Source organism: Marmota marmota, unplaced genomic scaffold (assembly GCF_001458135.2).
Source record: "Marmota marmota marmota unplaced genomic scaffold, marMar, whole genome shotgun sequence".
Taxonomy (NCBI): domain Eukaryota; kingdom Metazoa; phylum Chordata; class Mammalia; order Rodentia; family Sciuridae; genus Marmota; species Marmota marmota.
The window spans coordinates 1,833,115-1,851,598 of record NW_025999895.1 but is presented as its reverse complement, the minus strand read 5'-3'; the positions used below and the strand labels follow the sequence as shown (position 1 = coordinate 1,851,598).

At 50.3% G+C, this 18,484-nt stretch overlaps 1 protein-coding gene across 2 annotated transcripts in view; it reads left to right on the top strand.

The window, feature by feature from the left end:
• The window catches only part of Rptor (regulatory associated protein of MTOR complex 1), a 341,575-nt gene that overhangs the window by 129,551 nt on the left and 193,540 nt on the right, over positions 1 to 18,484 (top strand). For both annotated transcript variants that reach the window (XM_048797491.1, XM_015504082.2), the window contains exon 4: positions 10,029 to 10,187. In XM_048797491.1, coding sequence (XP_048653448.1) covers positions 10,029 to 10,187 — 159 coding nt within the window. The remainder of the gene's footprint in view (positions 1 to 10,028; positions 10,188 to 18,484) is intronic.

Genomic DNA, 18,484 nt, shown 5'->3' with positions numbered 1-18,484 from the left:
TATCTCCAGGTGAAATGTGTGCCCTGAGATTCATGTTGAGACAGAATAATACAGGCATTGTGGGGCTTGTAGTTAATTAAAGGTAAACAGTTGATAAAGCAAATGTAGTTCACCCTACACACTTCTCCTGGATGACGTCTGTATCCAGAGATGGGATCAGAGGAACTTGAGGAGAAGGCTTCCTTCCATTGCTGTGGACTTGAGGATTGTGGAGCTGGGATAGCAGGCCACGTGCCCTTGTGCAGCTGAAGAGCTGTAGCGCCTCCTTGTGTGGGTGGGTCCCTCGCAGAGGATGGAGTGGGTGTGTTCAGCCATGGTAAGGATGTTGGCCATGTCTGGGGAGAGGTGCTGCTGTGCAGAAGCACAGAATCTCCAGAGCAGGGATGGGACTGCAGAGAGAATGCTGGGCTGATTGGCGGGCGTGTGGGTGTCCTGTAGTCAGGCAGGTGAAAACCATCCTTGGGTTCGGCCATGTGTCTTGGAGGCTATGGCCATCCAGGGGTTTGTTTTCAGGAGGCAGTTGTCTGGAAGAAATCGCTGACAGAATGATGGGGTTTTTGCAGCTTGATTCGCCCAAAGGCCTGAAAGTAGGGCATTTGGCCTGAATGAAGAGAGAGGCGTATAGCTGAGTTGGAGGGACCTGCCCTGGGAACCCACTGACCGAGTTGAGTGGAAGAGGAATAGCTAAAGAAGGCCCGAGGTTTGGGGGTTCTAGTTTGGGTGGCTAAGTCCAGGGTGGGGCTTGGAGCCCAGAGGCTGGGCATGCAGGAGTGAGGCAGGCCTTGGCCTGGGATCTACTAAGATGTGCACAGGAGACCCTGCAGCACGGGAGCCACGGGCTAGTGCACAACAGCTGGTGGTTCTGAGGGAGGCGCTTGGCACAACCTGAGATGAGGAGCAGGAGCAGCAGTCAGAGTGGTCGGAGGGCAGGAGGACTGAGTGAAGGCGGGTGGCGTGGATGGCAGGGAGCTGTGTCTTGTGCTGGAGACCTGCCACCTAGGGAACCCAGACTCCGTGCCAGGCTGGGTCATGAGGAGCTGGCTGTCCAGCAGGAGCAGGCTGAGCTCTGGCGATGATGTGCAGAGAGCTTGGAGCACAGCACAGCGAGAGCATAGACACACACACCACCACTGTGCCTCAGCACTGAGCACGGCCTGCCCTGCAGAGATGCTGCGCCAGCCCTTCCCCACACCTTGGACACGTGGACAGTGGCCGGGGAGGGAAGCAGATGTGGAGGGAAGCATGGGCACTGCTGTGTGGGAGGCACCTGTACACCAAGCTGTCTGGTCCACGTTTTTTGCCCTGTTCCCCATTCATTTTCACCTTTCTTTCCTCCTTAAACTTTACTCCCGGGAAGGTCCCTGCATACGGTGACCTGTCCTGTAGCATGTGCTGCTGCTCTCTATCCTAGTCTGGAAGAAGGACTGTTCTTTCTTGACTGTCATGCCGCTATAAGCTTTGAGAGGCGAACACATCCTGCTCACCCTCCTCCTCCTCGCTTCTAGAAGACTCTCCTGGTTCCTCAGGCCAGACAGACAGGAGTGCTCTCACCATAGAGTTCTGTCCAGTTCTGTTGGGTTCCAAGGGAGCCTGCTGATGAGGCGGCGCTAGCCCTCGGGCCTGCCTGTCTGGCATAGCAGGTCAGTTTGCCAGGGCAGTGAAGGGCCTGTGGCGGGTGAGTATTGAAGTGCAGGCCTTGCTCTGCTGCTGCACTCTGACCCCGCAGACAGAGTTGTCAGAATCCAGGAGAGAAGATTCCTTGGACCTCTGTTCTTCAGAGAGGCTCACGGACTGTGAGAACTCTGTAGGAAGTGTCTGCTCATTATTGCCCATGCTCATGCACCCATTCCCACATATTTACCTAGCGCCAACTATGTGCCTGGCATTGCGATGCTGAGGCAAGCTGGGTGTGTCCTTATTAGGGCACGAGGACAGACTTGAAAAGAGAATCAGCAAATGGAGACATGGAGTGCCACGGGCCAGGGGAGCCCCTCCATTGTCTATGAGGGCATCCAAGATTGGCTTGTTTAACCTTGCACTTGATGACTGAACAAAGAAGTGTCCAGGCAGAGCTTGGAATTGGGCATAGAGGAAAGGTAGGTGAGAATATGATCCAGTCCAAGACTTGAAGGATACTTTCTTTAATAAATTCTGGTTAAAATGCAGATTCAGAAATTGACAGGGCTAGGGGTCTTGGAGGATGTGTGGGCCTTTGTGAAGTATTGCACAGTCAGTGGGAAGCCTTGAGTGAGATACATATTGAAATTTGAGATTGAATTTAGAGAGAGCAAAGCAAGGCTGGAAGATTAGTTGGGAATTCACTGTATTAATCTAAGTACTAAGTGGTGGTGATGATGATTGTGACAAAGGTGACAATGATAACAGTAGTGATGGTGATGAGGTGATAGTGATGACGACAGTGATGAAGATGATGATTGTGATGGTGGTGACAATGGTGGTAATGATGGTGATGGTGACTGATGACAATGATGGCATCAGTGATGACAACAGCAGCGATAACTATGGTAAAAGTGGCAGTGGTGATAACATTGGTGGCAGCAATGATGACTGTGACTGGGGTGATGATTGTGACAAAGGTGGGGATGGTAACAGTGATGGTGACAACAACAGCGGTGATGATGATTGATGAAGGTGGTAGTGATGGTGATGGCGACGATGACAGTGGTGATGGTGGTGGAGGTGGTGGTAGTTGGTGGCTGGCCTGGTAAGTGATGGCTGTGCTAGTGCAGATGGAAAGAGGTGAGCGGATGCAACCAGGATTTTGAGAGCGAGACTGAAAAGGGTGATCGTGTGGAGGGGAGGAAGGGGAGGAAATGTCAAGGATGAGTCTTGGTTTTGGTGTCCAGCTGTGGGTGGACAGCTTCGTTTGGAAGAGAAGAGGAAAGAATAGGTTTAGGAGGGAAGAGACAGGAGGTCTGCCTCCTAACACCTGCTTTCTGGTAAAATGCCCAATTCATTCACACCTGGGAACAGCTGCTGTGGTCTTTGGGATCTCACTGGCCCTGTCGGGTTGCACTGGGGATGGAATCTGGGGAGAGGGCAAAAGGTGGATTTTCTATGTAGAGCATGTGGTCATTCCATATAAACTGTAAGATACCATCTTAACATTTCTCTTTTGGCTTTTTAAAAGAATCTTGCAGCCAGGCACCGTGGCACATACCTATAAGCCCAGTGACTTGGGGTACTGAAGGAGGAAGATTGCAAGTTTGAGATCAGTGTGGGCATGTAGAGAGACCCTAAGCATCTTAGGGTGATTCTGCCTCAAAATAAAAAATTAAAGAGACTGGAGGTGTAGCTCAGTTGTTAAGGGACCCTGGGCTCAATCCCCAGTACCAAAAAAGGGAAAAGGATCTTGCCTGTTTTTATCCTAATACTGGAAGTGGGAGGAGTGGCCGGAGCAGCCAGAGCTGCCGGAAGCCAGGGAGCAGGGTCAGGTCTGCTCATAGGTCCTCCCTACCCAGCATTTCCCCAGAAGTCCTTGCATGCTGGTGGGAGGGAGAGTGGGCTGGAGCCTGGGCAGAGCTGGCCTGAGTTCTAACACTTTGTTTCTTCCTCCTGGACAGTTCTGAGAGTATCTTGAAGGCATTTCAGCTCCTTGGATCCGAACTTTAAACGTGCCTGTGGCTGTAGAGGGGTGGGAGGATAGCAGATAGCTGTCTGTGCTCACCTTCCTGGTCCAGCAGGACGCCAGTGCCAGAGGCCCTGCAGAAGCAGGATCTGGCTGCCACTGCCACCCAGGGCTTCTTGTGGTGGGATTTTGTCCACAGAGAGGACCACTGAATGGAGCCCCAGCTGCTTCCCAGCATGGCCCTGCTCTCCTTCAGGTGACATCACCATGTGTGAGGTCCCATACTGCCACCTGCACCATGGGGAACAGAGCCTGCCGCACTGGCCCTGCGGTGCCTGGAGGCTGTCCTCAGTGGGGGCCGGGCAGCTGTGCATGGGCTGCAGAATCCCATGCCAGGGACCCTTTTACCCTCCTTAGTATCGTGTGTTGCCGGGTGTCCCTGGGGAGGAGACCATCACTGAGAAGGAACTGGGACTCACTCGGAGCTGCTGCGTCTTTGTTAAACCGAGGAGTGGGCTTTCTTTGGGTCTTCAGTTATTTATCTTTTATTCTCTTTACTGCCAGCTTCAAAGTCCCTGTGCGTACATTTTACTACATCTTGAGATTTAGCTTTTCCGGAGCCACATCTAGCACACCAGGCAGTGATGTAGAGACTTGCTTTGTCACTCTGTGTGCCCAGTGAAAATGGTTGTAAACTCCCCAAACGACCAGGTGCGACTGCCTCTCCCTTCTCCCAGCCGGGAGCCATCACCCTGCGCTCCTGCACTGAAACAAAGCCTCACCACAGTGCCGTGACATTTAATTTAGTGTTTCTCATTTCAAAGCTCTTAAAAATATTAATTAATTCCTGTCAACCCCGGGGGGCGTATTATTAATATCCGAGGTGCCTTTCATGCTGGTCCTTTAATGTGTCCCCTTGCTGTGATAGGTAAGGAAGCAACAATGAGGCCGAATCTTTTTATTTTTTCCTTCCCAATCCCCAAAGATAAGACCTTGCTGGAGCCAAGGTCAGAAATAACGAATCCCTAATCTCACTGGTGTCCCTGAGTGACCCCTGCTCTGTGGCCCGGTGTGTGTTTGGGAAGAACGGCACTCCTGTTTAGGAGTGATCTCAGGAGACAGAGCAGTGGGTTCTCAGCGGAGCTCCGACTCCATGGGCCCTAGATGGAGGGCTGTGCGGGGGAGAGTGGAACCTAGCAGAGCCCTGCTGTAGCAGAGGGTGTGGGCTCAGCAGCTCGCTGAAACTGCCCCGCAGGGGGTGGCCTCCCAGGGCAGCTGTGTGGTCTTAGCAGTGGGGCCTGTTCCCATTTGGGGTGGCTTGTCTTTCAGTGACCTCTGTCTCCTGACTTCCCACGGGGGTTTCTGTAGCCCAGCAAGGCAGGTACAGCCAGCCGACACCCAACGTGGGAAGCTCCCGCGCCACGGCCGCAGGTCTGGGCCCTTTCTCTTTCTTTTTGTGACCGCCAGTGGCAAGTCCTATGCACCTTCTGTTCTGGTCTGTCTGTAGCTGATGACTTTACAAGTTCTTCGACTCTGAGAAATGTGTCCTTTGTTCGTGAGGAGTGAGTGGTGTCAGTGGGTGAGGAGAGGCCAGTGTCCGCCATCTCATGGCAGACCCTCAGCTGGGGTTGCAGGGTAGAACCAGGTGACCTGTCTCCCTGGTGGAGCTGTGTGTGTGAGACACTGACACTGCCTGACTCCTGCCTGAGCCCGAGGCGTGGGCAGTGCTGCTCAGAAAGCTGGGTTCAGCTGGCCAGTGTGGCTGTTTGGGTGGTGGCTTTAGATGCTGCTCTGATGGTAGGTAGCGTGGTTCACAGCCACACTCCTGTACTTTCTGGGATGCAGGAACCATCAGGAAACAAGTTCCCATGGGTGGAGAGTAAACATGCTCACCAAGACACACTTGCTGTTTTTGTCACTTTGTCCAGTGACACTGCCAATGATACTGGAGGTATGACATTTTTGCCAGCCTGTGAGGGAGAAACAGCTTGAAGGCGCGTGGCCTCCCCTCCTTGCCAAGAGGCTGCATTCTCTGGAGGTTTCCTTGTCACTCCTGCCCTGGCTGTCCCTGTTGGGGAGAAGGGAAATGTCCTCCCGTCCGTTGTCAGCTTCCAGATCCCCAAATGCCCCTCTGCAGGGAAAGGAGGTCCCTTCCTAGCACTTCCTCCTGGCTTCTTTGAGGGCAGAGGTGCTATTCCCTGGCCTGTGCCCACGTACCCCACATGTAATGTTCTGTCTGGGGAGAGTGTCCTGGGCACACCGCACAAAACTCATGGAGCCAGTCCTGCCCCTCTCCAAGGGGTGCTCACAGACAACTAGAAACCACTGAGCTCACAGGAACCTGGCTTCTCTCCATACAGTTTCTCTGGCATTTCCCTTGCTGGTAAATAAAATTGCTGTCAGATTTTCTATGCTTGCAGAAAATAAATAGCAAATTCAGACTCCTTTTAGCACTAATTGAAAATATGTTGCTGAGTCCTGCCTTTCTGTCTGGGGCATTCCCTGCATGGACCCCTAAGTGCCTTAATGGAAGCAGGACCTCTCCCTGTACCAGCATTCCAAGCACAAGCTATCCTGGAGCTCATAGCTGTGGCTTCTCCTGCTAACGTGTTTTTTGAGTACCCTCCTGAGCTGGTCCATCTTACGGAGCACTTGGATGAGGAATGTGTAGGTATTTGTGTGATTTACATAAGGCCCAGAGCAAAATTTCTGCCCAAGTGGGATGTGGTTTGCTGATCTATTTGACTGCCATAGCAGCCATGAGTCAGAGGAAGCTCCAGGTTTTGGGTTTTTGTGGGTCCTGTCCACTGGCTGGGGTGATTTGGCCGGGCAAGTGGGTTCCCGATCCTCTGTGTGCTTGCTGTTCTTGCTGGGGCCGAGGGAGGTAGCTTGCTCTGTGCGCTTTGGCAGGAGTCTCCACAGATTGACCTGTCCCCTGTGTCTGTTATCTAGAGAGAATGTCTAGCTCTATTTCAAATTTATTTTCTGATTTCAGAATGTACTTGCCTGTGTGGATGTAGTTGCAGAGGGCACGTAGCCAAGGTCGAGGTGTGTGGAGAGAATGTCCCTTGCTTCCCCTGGAACCAGGTTTTCATTTGTCATCTGTTCTCATAATGTTTTGCAGGATTAGTAAGACTCAGCATCCCGTTTCAGGCTTGCCCCCAGCACAAACAAACAATGGATCAGTGATGATCAAGGGTGTTTCTCTCTACTTTTTTCCTAACTCTTTTTTTTTTTTTTTTTTTAAGAGAGAGAGAGAGAGAGAGAGAGAGAGAGAATTTTTTTAAAAATATTTGTTCTTTTTTTTTTAGTTTTTAGTGGACACAACATCTTTGTTTGTATGTGGTGCTGAGGATTGAACCCGGGCCGCACGCATGCCAGGCGAGTGTGCTACTGCTTGAGCCACATCCCCAGCCCTGCTTTTTTTCCTAACTCTTTAGCTTTTATTTTTTGGTGCTGAGGATCGACCCCAGGCCAATAAGATGTTGGAAAGTGAAGACACGTATAGCGGGCAGTTGACTTTCTGCTGTGCCTCTTTCTTAGCTCTGCCATTACTGCCATGTGCACTGCAGGCCCTTATTTGCAGGACCTTGCATATGCCACCGGGAGCTCTACCGAGGCACTACGCCCAGCCCTTTTCCCGCTTTGGAGTCTGAGAGTAGCACAGTGTGCGGACCTGAAGGGCGTAGTGTGCCCACATCCAGGTGTCTTCACTTTCCAACATCTTGTTGGTCTTCACTCATGTCACAGCAGCATCCTGTAGGATTTCATCATTTTGATTTGTTTGTTTCTTTACTGATTTTCATAATCAATGTCATTAGCAGTCTGATAGTCACTCAGAAACTACTTGCTGGTAACTGAGTGTGTTGTTGTGTGGAGAGGACGTGGTGCCCTGCATTGAAGGGCACACTCAACTGTCTGTGGCATCTGCCTCAGTGTCACATAAGTGGGCAGTGAACAGCTCATGTCAGATCAAAGAAAGAAAAGACCACTTCCTGCTGACAGGGTCCAGGAAGGAATTTTGCCAAAGAGCTGGGCCTTGAATAGGCTCTTCTGGAACCTGTGAGTTAGACGTGGCTGGTCTCCGGGGCAGCGATGCCCATCTTCCCTGCCCCGCACCAACATCCCACCCCTGCACTCTTTGCTCCTCGGCATACGTCCTCCTTCCAGGTGGGGTCTGGCTCCCTGAGGACCAGCCTTGACCGAGCCCCCATGTGGTTGTCAACACACCTTGCCCGATGCGTGGAAATGAACTTGAACACTTTGCGTGGTGTTACTTGCTAAATCGCTCTTCTCTATGACACTGTTTACTTTGCAAACAGCATTCCAGTCGGAAGGGAGGAAGCACTGAGAGGGGCTCCATCTCGCTGGACCCTAACCCTGCCACACCAGTGCAGGGCTGCCCAGTTGCCCTCAGTACAGGAAGGGCTGCTTCTAGTGAATTGGGTTTGTGGTCTCTGGATGGGCTTTGTTTCCAGGTGCAAAAAAATTCAAGGAACCTGTGAAGAGTGTTTGCTTTGCCATCCTAGCTTTTGTTGTCAGACATGGACCGACAACTCCAGGTCGAGGTTGGGCCCCTGTCTCTTGCTTTTCCCTCACATGTAACCTTGCTTTTCTGCCCAAGGCCTGGAAACCTGGAACTGAGCAGTCTGCCTCCCTGGTCTTCTGGCTTGCTTCCCTTCTCTGCTCTTCTGGGAGCAGTGGCAGGCTCAGGGCAGCCAGTGCTGGCCAGCCTGGCCAGCCTGGCCTGGCCAAGAGCTGTGCACAGGCCCGCTGCTCCCTCACAGGCCCTTCTTTGATCACGTTCCTGCTGTGCTGCATTCTCCCTCACAATGCATCATGGCGTGGGCTTTATGTACTTCATTTCTTTTCAGAGTAGTGAACAGACACAGGCTTTTAAGATGAGAGCACAGCGGTCACTACAGGCACACCCTTGCGCTGTGTTCCTAGGATGCCATCTTTCTGAAGAGTATGCTTTCGCTGCATGGTGTTGCTCTGTCGATGGGGCTTCTTACTGACGTCCTGGTGTGGCCGGGATTCTTACTTATTGCTTCCACTGCACCACCCAGGGTCCCTATAGCTCTGCTCTTCCAGTTCTTCTCTGTTGTGATTTACCAGTAAAAGTTCTCTGTGACCAAACAAGAACAGATAAATAGGAAGCAGAGACCCTCATCATTGGCTTCAGCATCCTTGTCATTGACCAGGCTCCTTGCTGCCCTCGCCCACCCTCCCGACCCAGAGTGCCTGCAGGTCAGCACAACATTGAGCTAAGTCAGCATTTGGCATGTTTTGACTGTGTGATTGCTGCTGTGAGAAGCCCAGGTGTCTTGTGGCTCTGTCTCCTGATTCTGCCAGTTCCCCAGTCTGTGGTCTTGTCTGTGGAGCCCCTGCCCCCTGCCCCCTGCCATGGGTTTCCTTGGCTTTTCTTGTTTGTATTTTTCCCATGTGGATTTCAGTGGCAGATTGTCGAATTCCTTAGAATGGCTTGTTAGGATATTGACTGGGACTGCGCGGTATGTGTGAACGACCCTGGGGAGAGTGGACACCTTCAGGATGGTGAGAGTATGGCAAGTTCCCACCATCAGATTTTACATGCATCTTGCTTTCCCCTCGTAGTTAATCTTCATTGCTGTATTGGTGGGCTTTCTTTGCCACAATGCCCCCTGTTCATTGCTTGTCTGATTTTTGGGAGCCTGGTGGGTATCAGGGATTGAACTCAAGAACACTCAACTATTAAGCCACATCCCCAGCCCTATTTTGTATTTTATTTAGAGACAGGGTCTCTGAGTTATTTAGCGCCTCGCAGTTGCTAAGGCTGGCTTTGAACTTGCTATCCTCCTGCCTCAGCCTTCAGAGCTGCTGGGATTACAGATGTGCACCACTCATCTGGCTGTTTGTCTGATTTTTGTGTGGTGGTTTCAGATCCTGCTTATTCCTTGAGTTCTGCACTATGGGCTTCTAGGTCCAGGCCGTGGCAGGGGTGTAGGCCCTCAAGCAGGCGACGAGGCTGGCATATGGCGGGCAGTTGGCTTTCTGCTGTGCCTCTTTCCTAGCTCTGCCGTTGCTGCCATGTGCACTGCAGACCCTCCTTTGAGCAAGCTGTCTCTGTTCCATGTTGTGGAAGTGCTCTCAGGAGGGTTTCCCTCTTCTGACAAGTACTCAGTACTATAAGTGGCAGCTGTATCTGGCCTGTGTTCTATGTGACAGGCTCTCTGTGTTGATGTCCTTTGGACTTTGAAGTCGTTCCCAATGACGGTATGTTAAATGAATGAGTGCGTATACCTGCCCTGTCGGGCAAGGGAGTTTCTGTCCAGTGCACAAGGCAGAGGCTGGGGTTGTGTCTGGAACCACACACTACTAGCTACAGACTCTGGCAGAATAGAGTGCCTTCTGGCTGTTCTGGGTTGTGGTAAGCCTTTCATTTCTTCTCTTTCCACAGGCCCGGTATAAGCAGAGCCTGGACCCAACTGTGGATGAGGTCAAGAAGCTGTGCACTTCGCTGCGCCGGAATGCCAAGGAAGAGCGGGTCCTCTTCCATTACAATGGCCACGGCGTGCCCAGGCCCACAGTGAATGGCGAGGTCTGGGTCTTCAACAAGGTGAGCCCACCCTGGGAACCCTGCCTTCCTCTTGCTAGATAGAGGCTTGTCAGTTGAGGTGGTCACAGAGGTGAACTCCCCATAGCTCCTGCTGAACTGTGGTATTTCAGCCAACCAGAGAGCAGTCAGATAGACAGGAACCACAGGCCAGTTCCCTGGCTGGAAGTTTTGGGATCACCTCTGTTTTAGTGATTAAAGCTGATAGATGATCAGGCACAGGAGCTGTTTCTGTTGGAGGACACGCTGGTCATTCTCAAAGTACATGCATGTGCAGTATCCTTGATGCGTGGGGCTATTGGCAGTTCCCTGTGGAGAGGCCAAAGAACACTTCCTTATAGTCTCAACAGTTGCAAGTTGGTCAATTTTATCAAGAATTCGTTTTGAGAATCTGTGATTTTCTTGGAAAGTAAAACATTCTGAGTTATCTAAGGAGCCAATGCCCAGCCACCCTGCAAGTGCCACCTCAGCCTTCCCTCTCTGAGGTCGAACTTGCAATCACTTGTAATTCCCGAAGCCGGGGCAGGATTCCCACCTTCCTGGGCTGAGCAGGCATTCCATCTCTCCCGCATGAGCTTTTGGTTCCCACAGAGCAGCTGGCTGCACTGCTGTCTCCATGTTCCACAAAGGTAGCTCTGGGGGCATGTAGCGGGCCCCATTGTGTTCTCCAGCACTGGTTGGCGGTCCAGCAAACACCATTGCAGGTGTTGCTGCTTACTAGCTTTAGGAACCGGACAAGCGCTGAAACTTCCTGGCCCTGTGACTGAATGCGGATTGAAAGATTGCAGGAGTGTCCTGTTTCCTAGCGTTTGGCCCAGGTGGTGGTGTGGAGAGGCCTAGAGGAAGACTTCAGGACCCTGGACAGAAGGCAGAGCAGGCAGGGCAGTTGGAGGATGCCAGGCCCAGCTCTGCCTGCAGGGGCTGCTGTTTCTCCCTAGGTGTATTTAAGTGCCCTCTAAGATTTTGTATGAAATGTTCGGAGGTTCAAAACTGTAATTATGACAGTAGTAGAATGGAAGGAAACATGGCACAATGAACTGCCAGACACCCACTGGCTGGTTCAGAAAGGAGCCCACCTTCCTTGCATGCCCTCCTTGACTTACTCCTGGACAAAGTGTGGTGCTAGAATTCTGAGCCTATCATCACCATTCTGTTCTTTGTAGGTCTTCCCTGCTTGTTGGACATGTAGGCACGGGGCCTGGGGCCCAGTCTCTGTAGATGGATTGGGACTGTCCTGCAGGTGATAATTCTACGTGTGCTTTTCACACATTACTTCTGCTCTGAAGAGTGGCCCTTGTGGTCCAAGCTGGGCCTGTGATGCATGCGGATTGAAAGATTGTTTCACTGATGGATGCCATGCCATGCCATCTCAGTGCCTTCTGAGCTGGGGACTTCAAATGGGTCCCATCTTCTCCTGTGCAAAATGGCACTAATGTTTAACTTTCCACCTTCCTCGCTGTGTGTGCCACCTTTCAATTGCTGTGACAAAATACCTGAGGTAAACAGCTTAAACAGGGAAATGGGTTATTTGGCTCCAGGTTTCATAGGTTTTAGTCCACAGTCACCTGGCTCCTTGTCTTGAGGCCTGTGGTTAGGCAGAACATCATGGCAGAATGTGGTGGGCCAGGTGACAAATTATGCCCTTAAAGGACACACATCCAATAAGTGAGTACCTACCTGTTCTGTTGTCCTTCAGTGCCTGCTTTAAAGTAAACCAGCTTTTGTGGGGTGTGTCTCTGAGCTTCCCACTCTGTTCCAAGCGTCCCCTGCAGTGAGTCTCGGTTTCTACCGCGACTGGCTCTGCTTAGTGGGACCCTGGCCAGTTTTGGTCCTCTGATCATCCTTGGTCTGTATGCCTGGAGACAGCCTGTTGGCACCGTGTTCCTGGGTAGCTGGTCCGGGGGGAGTCCGTCTTCCAGACCTGTCTTCATGTCCTCTTCATCAAGACCTGCACTTCCTGATGTTCTCCTCAGGGCACGTGGAAAGGCAGTTGGTTTGTGTTGTATCTGCTGACCTTCCAACTCTCTTGTTGATTCTAATTCTTCAGGACATCCTCTTGAACTTTCCTAACCGACTGTGATGGCATCTGCAAACAGTAGCAGTTTTACTCCTCCCGACAGCTGGGCCTCTTCACTGTGCGGCTTCCTGGCTGGCTCGCATCTGCCCCAGCTCGTGTTTTCGGGAGTGCCTGCTGCTTTCACTGTTGGTGTGTGATGTTTGCTTTTGTGGAAAAGAAAGAAATACCTTTATTAGATTCAGAAGGTTCTATTCCCAGTGTGATTTTTTTTTTTTTTTTAAGAAGTCAGGAGCTGGTGAGGGTGTTTCTGAAGCCACTGTTCCGTGTCTGTATGGTAGGCTCCTCACGAGGTTATCTCCCCGATACTGATACTGTGTTGAGTGAGAGTTTATGGCTTTATAACATGGTACACGCCTTCCATTCTTGGGATAACCTGCTCGTCATTATGAATTGAGCTCCTTGTGCTGGTATTCTGCTTGATAGTTTAGACCTGTGTTCACGATGAGGGTTGCTTGGAGTTTTCTCTCCATTGCTGTCTTTGCTTACTCTGACCCTTCAGTACAGCCGTGACCTGAGGAAGCAAGTTGGGGACATCTCTTGCCTTCACACACACTGTGAGAGTTTCTGGAAGGCGGGGCAGCTGCGGGGAGGCCGCCTGGGGTCTTGGCTGCAGAGAGACGCCCTGCAGTCCCCTGTGCTGGGCCTCCCCACGCTCCTCCCTGCTGTCTCCCGCCTCGCTGTGGTTTGTCTTTTCAGAACTCTCAAAAGAATGGACAGAGTAAAAACACCAGCACCACCAAATGCTGGTGGGGTGTGGACCACCGGGACCCCACTCCAAGCTGGCGAGGAGACCCAACAATAAGAAGACAGACCCCTGACCTTAAAAATGGACAGGGCTGGGGACATGGCTCAAAGTAGAGCACTCGCCTGTCTTGCAAGCCCTAGATCTGAACAGGTACCTCACCAGAAAGACATGCAGGTGGTACCTGAGGGAATTCCTGCACATCTGAGATACTGGCCTTTATTAGACACGGGTGTGTATCTGTTTTCTTCCGGTTTGTGGTTGTTGTGTCTTCTCTCAGCCCAACAGCACATTTCCTTTTAGTACCAACTGGTACTCCCGTCTGGTGTGCCCCAGCTCAGGTGTTCACCTCCTAAGCGACATCTCGGTCTCTTCCAGGTTTTGGCTATTATGAACAAAGCATTAACATCCACATCCAGGTTTTCATGTGGACATATCTCCAACTCATTTGGTTGTATTTACAGGAGCATGATTCCTAAATTATGTAAGTGTGTGTTTAGCTTTGTAAGAAACTGCCATTCTTCCAAAGTGTTTGTACTACTTGCCTCCCCACCAGCACGAAGCAAGAGTTCCCGGTGGTCTACATCCTCACTAGCATTTGGTGGTGCTGATGTTTTGGATTTTATCCATTCTATTGGGTGTGTAGTGGTTTCTTAATATTGTTTGATATGTAATTCTCGTTATTCATCAACTTTAATGATATATTACATTGAGCATCTTTTCATATGCTTAATTACCACCTGCATGTCTTTCTGGTGAGGTGCCTATTCAGATCTAGGGCTTGTGCGTACCAGGCAAGTGCTCTACCTCTGAGCCATGTCCCCAGCCCTGCCCATTTTTAAAAACAGGTTTTTTGTTTGTTTGTTTTCTTTTTAAATCTTATTATTGTTGAGTCTTAAGAATTCATTATACATTTTAGATATCAGTCCTTTATAAGGTATATGACTCTTATCTTATTTATGAACAGTGAACATTGACTTTTTGAAGACCAGTTATTTGCCAGAATGTTCTAAGCTCTGGTTTACTTGTTTTGCTTCTTTATGAATTTGTCAAACTGGATCAAAATATAAGACGAACTGTCTTGCTGTCCACAGAGGTGCACTATGAATACAGACTTAGGAAGGCTGAAAAGAAAGGAAAGTTCTGTCCTGCCAGTGCTACCCGGGAAGAAGCTGGCCTGGCTGTGTCATTAATCGCCAAGTCACTCCAGGATGAAAAGCACTGCGGGATGAAGGGGGCGTTTCCTAGGGACAGGCCATGCTGTCCCAAGCCATCCTGTTCCTTCACATGCTTAGCATGAGTTTGAAACACAGCCGAGTAGACAGACTTAAAGTGAGAAATAAGCAAAATACATAGGCCTCGCTGGAATTGTGAATATCCTCCTTCATAATCAATAGATTTCAACTGATATTTAGAATTGATAGGTTAAATTAACAGTTAAGTTCCATATGAGGAAAACCTAGGCCTAACTTATTTATTTATTTATTTTTTACTCCCCCTGCAAATTGAGCAGTATTCTGAATCACGCTGCCTCAAACACTATGGAGACCGCCCCCTCTCCCCGCACCCAACTCTCACACACACACTGCAGGCACACATTCTCTAAGGTGCAGTGTGCACAGGCGGGTGCCTCCGTAGTGTGAAGGACTGAAGTGTACAATGTGTTCCCTGACTGTGAGACTTGAAATTGTGCATCTAGGGAAGCCCCGAGTACCTGGAGATGAACTAACATGAGTCAAAGTTTGAACAAGATGATAATGAAAATATGATGTCAAAACTTGTATTATACAGTTAAAACAGGGCTTTATGGAAGCATAGCTTTAGCTCTTAGAAAGCAGCGACACAAAGTTGATTAACACAGAAGTTCAACTGGATGGACATTCTGTCATCCAGACAGTGAAACATTTTATCACCTGTAATCCTAACGGTTGGAAATAGGTGAGTTTTTGTAACATCAACTGTTTGATTGGACTCCACCCAGAGGCAGTGAGCAGCCTGCCTACATCACTGAACCTGTGACTCCCAGAAACGTCTGGACACACACAGTGCTACTGTTCCTTCAGTTACTTGCTGAAATGTTATTTATTCTTTTTTGCATTAGGCTTCTCTCCTTGACCTTCTTCTTGTTTTTTGTTTTGTTTCATTTTTTTTCTTTTTTTGTCATTCTTAGACTCAAGCTCTAAGCTCTCATAATTGTATCCTAAAGTGCACTTTGAGAGTCAGTAAAAAGGTACAAGTAAAATTCCTCAATATAAGAAATATGATAAATTATAAAATGATAAATGAAAACATATCAAGAAAGAGAAAGCTTTAAAACTGAAGTCTGTTTTCTATCTTAAGACCATAGAAAATGAAGAGCATATTAAACCCTGAGTAGAAAGAAAGAGATAATGAAGAGCAGAAATTAGTAGAATAGAGACAGGACAAGAGAGAGGACTAACACAGCTGGCACTTCCCTCTCTGGGTAGCACAGGCTTCCTTAGCATCAGGAGTGAGACAGGCGTGTCACCATAGCTCAGCAGACCAGCTCTTCAGGGGGAGAAAACTGCCAATTACAGTTGAACTACTGAATCAAATGGACAAGTGGAAAATCTGAATGGTGCTCCGTTAGTCAACACGACTGCATTCATAGAAGAACCTTCTTACCTGAGGCATGCCAGGCAGCCACTCCCCACAGGGTAGGACCTTTTCTCTTGCCCATGGCCTTCTCTGCAGATACCCAGTATCTGCTCCTGGATGGAGATGCAGGGTGTTCTTATTTCAGCATCATCTTGCCAGCAGGTGCTTCCTGGCCTCCACATGTGCCACGCACCTGCTCCCTCTCGTCTCTTCCTTTTCTTCCCAACCTTCTCACAGCCTGTACGGGTCGTCTCTGTGTTCCCATTCACACGTGAGCTCCATGGGAGCCAGGTCTTCTTTTCTGAATTGCTGGATCTGGATTCTAAGACCACACATCCATGCATGTCAGATGTCCAGTCGGAGCTTGACCAGGCTATGGGAAGGTCATAAAAACAGTAGGTGGGTCTCTTGGGCCTCAGTCAGTCTTGGTCCAGTTGTTTATTGGCTGTTGTCCTGTTTGTTCTTCCTTCCGTGGATTTATCTTCCCCCTTCTGAGGCCACCAGAGACGGCTATTATTCTTGTAGGTAGATAACCATAAAGCCACATGATTCTGTGCAATCCTGTGACTAAGCCTTTCTATCTTAAAACCTACTCTGTCCAGCAAAGCAAAGCACTTGATGTACATATACCCTATAGGGAGCACAGCGTGGGATTTGAAAGCCCTGGAGCATGCAAGTCTTGACTGGAGACATCTTTCCTGTAATCCATTTTATTCTGCCCCCGATTCTTTTCTCCATCTCAGCAGAAAGCCAGGGTCTGGGCATGGGGCATATCCTTGTCTTGATTCCTCTGCCCTCTCCACTCCCTGGTTTGTTTCGGGCAGTGGTACCGGGAACTGTGGCCATTAATCAGGATCCACACAGCAGCATGCTGTGGGGCAGAAGGGGCCACATACTGCTTGGACTCCCAGCTAGCTTTTGGACTCCTCTTTCCCTCTTTGCAGAGAAGGGTTTCCTCACTCGGTACCTTTTTTTTTTTTGTCTCCCCCTCTGCTCTATCAAGTCCATTACAACTGAGGCCATCTCTGTTCTTTGCAGGCTCATACAGGTGCTAAATCCTGTGGCCTTCCTGTCTGCATGAAGCCCATGCCACCTCACCCGGGATGGATAGGCTACTCCCACATCTCCTCCCCTGCTGGATTTACTGAACATGGAGCTGGAGTCTTACGTGGCTTTACATTTCAGTTTAAGATGATTTTTCATTTTCCGCTGGAATCCCTGTTATTTATTTACCTATGCCAGTAATACTTTCAGAGACCAAACTCTTGGTCTTGCACATTCTGGGCATTAACTGGGGAGTAGCAGGTTGTTGTCAAGGAGAAAACAAATGGAAAGCATAACCACTAATGGTAATAACTGGTTGTAGGCCTGGGTCAAACAGAAAGACTGATGATGTACAGAGAGAACGTGGCCCTGTAGAGCTGCACCAGGCCTGCCAGTGGTGGGCAGTGGAGTCCCAGGAGGCCTCCAGGAGAAGGGATGCTGCCCCAGTCATGAAGAGGGGAAGGAGGGGGAGCCTCTGCACAGGAAGGTGGAGGCGATGTCTTGGGGAAACCCAATGGCTCAGAAGCCAGCATGCATTTTTGGGGGAAGAATAAGGAACTCCAAGCCGTGAGAGCCCAGGGTCCAAACCAGGGATTAGAGAGAGAGAAGGAGAGACAGGGTGCTGGTACTAAAGCAGAGCGTGCCCCCAGCGCATCAGGTGGCTTTTCCTCGTTCATGTCTCACGTGGGCCAGGGAAAGGGTTCCCGTCGGAGGGATGGGCTGGCTGTGAAATAAAAGCTAGGAAAATAGTACCATGAAATAAACACGAGAGACCAGAAATGGGTATTCAGACCTGGGGCACTGACGGTTTAGGCCTACCAGAGGGGTACAGCTTCTAACAAAAGGAACCCTCGCTTGCTTTATATGTAGCAGTACAGATCAAAAGGGATCCATAAGAGCTTCTTCACCAAAAAACAGGATGGGTGGTTGTGAGCAGGCTGTTCGGTTCTTAACGGGTCACGCTCAACTCCAGGTGCTGTGCTGAACTTGTGGTGGAGCTAGGGAGGAAGCCACATGAATTAGGCATTCTCACACCAGCAGGGAGTTCCTGATACTGCCTAATGGCCTCCACCTTGTTTTAGTTCACACATGGGTCACACATGGGTCACGGATGGCTCCCCACAGGTTTTGTTGCTCCCACTGCGGTGGTGTGAAGGGTGGGTTTGGGTGGCAAGAGAGGCCAGTGGATGAGCTTCTGGAGGGTTCAGGGGTCACTGGGCAGCGCCGTGGTGGGCTAGGGAGAGAGGTGAGGCAGAACAAGCAGCTGAGACTGGACCGTGACCTGGAAGAGGTGGCAGGAGAAGGTGCTGTGGCCATGGATGCCCAGGTGGAGTTTAAACCTGGAGCTTGAGTGTGAAGTTGAGCAGTGGGGACGGTGGTGTTGTGGGGAGACCCCTGCTTGCAGTGACGGGAGCTGGGATAGGTGAGCATCAGAGAGGTGGTGGAGCTGTATTCAAATGCACCCCCAACTCCTGTTTTGGGAACTTAACCCATAAATCCATATGCTGAAGGTATCTGGAGGTTGGGCCTTTAGGAATGATTAGAGTAAGATGAGGTCACGAGGGTGGGCCCTGTGGTGGCATGGCGGCGTGGGGGGCGGGGCGGGGGAGACCCTAGCTCACAAGCTCGCTGTCTCACCCTGCGAAGCCCTTGCCTGGTTATGCTGCAAAGAGGCCCTACAGATACTGGCACCTTGACCTTGGGCCCCCAGCCTCCAGAACTGTGGGAATGACTTCCTTGTCTTTATATGTTATCCAGTTTGTGGCATTCTGTCACAGCAGCTCGAAACAGACTAAAGCAGTCAGGACAGTGGGGAAG